Raw genomic sequence first — 4447 nt, forward strand, 5'->3', positions numbered from 1 at the left:
TTCCAACAGGTGAACGGCGTTCGTTGAATCTTCCAAACAAAAACTCTAAATGCACAACATATTCTGGCGACGATGATTCGAACGAGCTTTCTAAAATGGCAGGGAAGACCGGTCGAATCACGGAGTTTGAAGAAACGGAACAATGGTGTTCATACCAGAAAAGGCTGGAACAATATTTTCTCGCAAAACGAAGTCAAAGACGAAAAGTAAGTTCCTGTGTTGCTCTCAGTAATGGGTAGAGAAACGTACAGCATCCTGCGGGACATGACCTCTCCTGAAACGCCAGGTAACAAATCGTATGGCGATCTTGTGAAAATATTAAATGATGACTTAAGCCACTTGCCCATACAAATAGCCGAGAGGTTCAGATTCCACAAAAGGGACCAAAAAGAAGGCGAGACCATATGTGATTTCAACGTCGCCATGAGAAAACTCAGCGAACATTGCAGATTTAAAGATCTTAAAGATGCTCTAAGACAGACTGGTATGTGGCCTTCGTAATGAAAACATCCAAAACAAACTGTTAACTGAGAAAGATTTGAAATATGAAAATGCCTTGAGTACAGCGTTGGCAATAGAAAAGGCAGCCAAAGATGCCATCGAATTGCGCAAGCATCAGTCGGTACAAAAGGTAAAAGCCGCACCCAAACCAGTCCCAGTAAAAGAAAAGAGAAATACAAAAGTATGCTACCGCTTCAATGGTAGGAACCACTCACCAGATGAATGCTTTTACAAAAATGAACTGTGCCATAAATGCAATAAAAAAGGACATATTCAAAATGCTTGCAAGGCCGAAAAAGACAATAAGAAAAAGAAACACGGCAGAGTACATGCTGTTGAAGAACCATCGTCCGAATAAGATTATCTTGGAAAATTAGATGCGATCGACAGTGTCGGGCACGTACATAACCTCCATGAAAACATATTCTGGGTTACTCCGAGAACAAACGAAACGAAAATCAAAATGAAGCTTGACACCGTATCGATTGTATCCATTATGCCAACACGGTGTTACAATAAACATTTCAAATTGAAATTGCTTGATAGTGATGTGACCCTAAAAGGGTACTCGGGCGAACGGATCGTTCTAAAATGAAAAGTGGAGGTGAACGTGGATATAAACAGACATAAATGTGCTCTCACAATGTATGTTGTTGATTCCATGGACCCACCGCTGTTCGGGCGAGACGGGTTGCGAGCACTGAAACTGGAATTGCCGAGCATCAAACGGTGTTACTACGCTTCTACGGAGACGTTGACATTAGAGAGCGTCAAAGGGAAGTACCCAGATGTGTTCAAAGATGAACTAGGCATATTGAAGGGTATCCAAGCACAGATAAAAGTACACCCGATGCTTATCCAAAGTTCTGCAAGGCACGACCAGTACCCTACGCCATTAAACCGAAAGTCGAGAAAGAACTCGATAGGCTTGTTGAAACGGGTATTCTGACAAAAGTCGACATAAGTGATTGGGCAATGTCAATCGTCCCAGTGTTGAAAAAGGATGGGTCTGTGAGAATTTGCGGAGATTTTAAGGTCACCGTTAATCAGTTTTTAGATGTTGATCAGTACCCACTTCCGAAAGTGGAAGAAGTATTTGCGTCACTCTCAGGCGGTGAAAAATTCACGAAACGCGATCTGAACAACGCGTACCTGCAAATGGCCGTGAAACCCGAAGATAGAAAATACTTGACAATAAATACTCACAAAGGTCTATTCCAGTACAATCGTCTAGTTTTTGGAATTGCGTCTGCGGCCGCAATCTGGCAACGCACTATTGACCAGATTCTCCAAGGTCTCAGCCGAGTCAACACAATCTTGGACGCTATGATCATTACCGGGAAAAATGACAATGAACATTTGCAAAACATCCAAAACGTATTGGAGAGAATGAACAAATATGGCTTGAGACTTAACCTAAACACGTGTGCATATTTCATGGAAAGCCTCACATAAGGTGGTCATAGAGTCGATAAAACAGGGATTCACAAAAAAGTACAAGCGGTTGCTGAAGCAGCTACACCAGAAAATGTCAGTAAGTTGCGAGCTTTCCTTGGCTTAGTAAATTACTACGCCCGGTTCCTCCCAGATCTCGCGACGGTGCTAAGGCCGTTACACCAATTGCTGGAAAAAGATGTACCATGGCTATGGAACAGTAAGGGCGGAAAGGCCTTCCGAGAGGTCAAAGACATGATGATGTCCGACAATGTGCTGGTGCACTTTAATCCTGAACTGCCAGTGCATGTTTCATGCGATGCATCCTCGTATGGCCTCGGGGCGGTACTGTCTCACAAGTTTCCAAACGGTGATGACAAACCAATCGCGTATGCATCAAGAACGCTCACGTCCGCAATCCAGCAAAAGAGATGCCAGCCACAATAGCAGCATGACTACAGCGTTATGCTCTGTATTTGTCAGGCTTTCGATACAGCATTCAGTTCAAGGGAACGAAAAGCCATGGCAATGCAGACGGACTATCACGATTACCACGCGCACAGTGTGCCGAACAAATCAATGACTATGAAGTTGATGGAACATTTGCGCTTGCAAGCGAGCAGTTTGATGCACTACCAGTGACATGTAAAGAAGTGAGATAGGCGACCGCAAAAAGGTCCGGTGCTCTCGAGAGTGTACGATATGGTCATGAATGGTTGGCCACGCGATGATGACGGAACCGAACTAGCCGCGTATCGAAATAGGCGAAATGAACTCAGCGTGCATCAAGGATGTTTGCTTTGAGGACTCAGAGTCGTCCTACCCGAAAAACTATGAAAACGCGTTCTAGACGAGATCCACGAGGGACATCTTGGTATCGTCAAGATGGAAGCTGTCAGCAGAAGTTTCGTTTGGTGGCCAGGGATCGACGCAGACCTTGAAAACTTAGCGAAAGAGTGTGAAGGGTGTCAACTTCAAAAAGCGTCTCCAAATGCTGCGCCGGTGCATCCATGGGAATGGCCACAACGTCCTTGGCAAAGAGTGCATGCATAATTTGCAGGACCGTTTGAAAGGTCGATGTTCCTTCTTATGGTCGATGCTCACTCGATATTGCCGGAAATCATCCAAATGACTACTACAACAGCAAGTAAAACAATTGAAGTGATGCGAATGTCTCGTTACTGACAAGGTCCTCGATTTTCCTCCGAGGAATTTGAGCCGTTCATGAAAAAGAACGGTATTCCGCATGTGTCATCGGCACCGTATCACCCGCGCACAAATGGCCTCGCGGGAGGACTTGTTAACATTTAAACAGGCCATGAAAGCTTCGCGTAAGAAAGGCGGTACAGTCAACCAAAGATTGAGCAACATTCTTCTCGCGTATCGCACATCACCACACAGCACTACCAACGAGACCCCAGCAGTTCTTTTCATGGGAAGAGCATTCCAAACGCGTCTCAGCTTAATCAAACCGAATGTGGAGAAAAGGGTGTTGAGAGAGCAAGAGAAAATGTTCGCAAACTCTAAGAGACCAGCTCGTACATTCATGAACGGTAAACAAGTATGTGTTTATCACAGCAGCAGCAGCAGCAACAAGTGGACTTCTGGATCTATCGTTTCGCAAAGTGGGCCTCTATCGTACAAGGTCGACGTAAGCTTAGGAACTCTGTGGCGTCGTCATACTGATAAGATCTCCTGCGGGACTTTGCCAGTCTCTGATCAGTCACCAGAGGTGCCAGTTGCACTTCCTCCTAACACCGTTCCAGAGGCAGCCGCGATCAATGACTCCGTTTCACCGCATCATGATCAACCGACTCCGGCACCACCAGCTCCAGCGCCTGATAAGACCACCGCAGCTCCACGCCGTTACCGCCGTTACCCAGTGCGCGCAAGCAGGGACAAACCTCCAGATTGGCTTGATTTGTAAATAATACTTAGGGAGACTTACACAGTGCTTAAGGGGCATAATAATCCCCGTGTAACTCGAGACCAAATAGGTATTTTCTAGTCATTAAGTTAACCAGTATTAAACGTGTTTTTGCTAAAGTAGTTAAATAGTATAAAGGTTAAAGTATAACCAGACGTTATCACGACTTTTAAGTTAGAATCATTAAGTATAAGGGATTTTTCAGGACTTTTTAAGAAGAAGCATTATTGACTTCTGCAAAAACAATCGTAGATCTAATTAATACTTGTGAGACGATTGACAGTTTGTCACATTGAAATTTTTAAGAGTTAGTGTCACAAATAAGTAACTCATTCTGAACTTACAACATTATTTCATATCATGTTTAAATAAAGTAAGACAATAGTTCATGCTTAGATAAAAGTACACCAAATTTTACTATTTACGAATGATGAGTGTATTATAGATCAACCATCATTACATTCTTAAAATGGGTTATCTTAAATATGTAAAGATAGATGTTTGACATTTTATTGTGAGAATTTAACATTCGATGGGTTAAAGTCTTGTGGGGAGGAATATTGTGATGATCGATCTGCATGTTAT

The 4447-nt window shown here is 43.6% G+C and overlaps 1 protein-coding gene across 1 annotated transcript; it reads left to right on the forward strand.

The window, feature by feature from the left end:
- Positions 1-3214: 3214 nt before the first annotated feature.
- On the forward strand, positions 3215-3862 carry LOC127872267 (uncharacterized). Its single transcript, XM_052415598.1, has one exon. The coding sequence runs from the start codon at positions 3215-3217 to the stop codon at positions 3860-3862; it is 648 nt and encodes a 215-aa protein (XP_052271558.1).
- Positions 3863-4447: the final 585 nt, after the last annotated feature.

Source organism: Dreissena polymorpha, chromosome 3 (assembly GCF_020536995.1).
Source record: "Dreissena polymorpha isolate Duluth1 chromosome 3, UMN_Dpol_1.0, whole genome shotgun sequence".
Lineage (NCBI taxonomy): Eukaryota > Metazoa > Mollusca > Bivalvia > Myida > Dreissenidae > Dreissena > Dreissena polymorpha.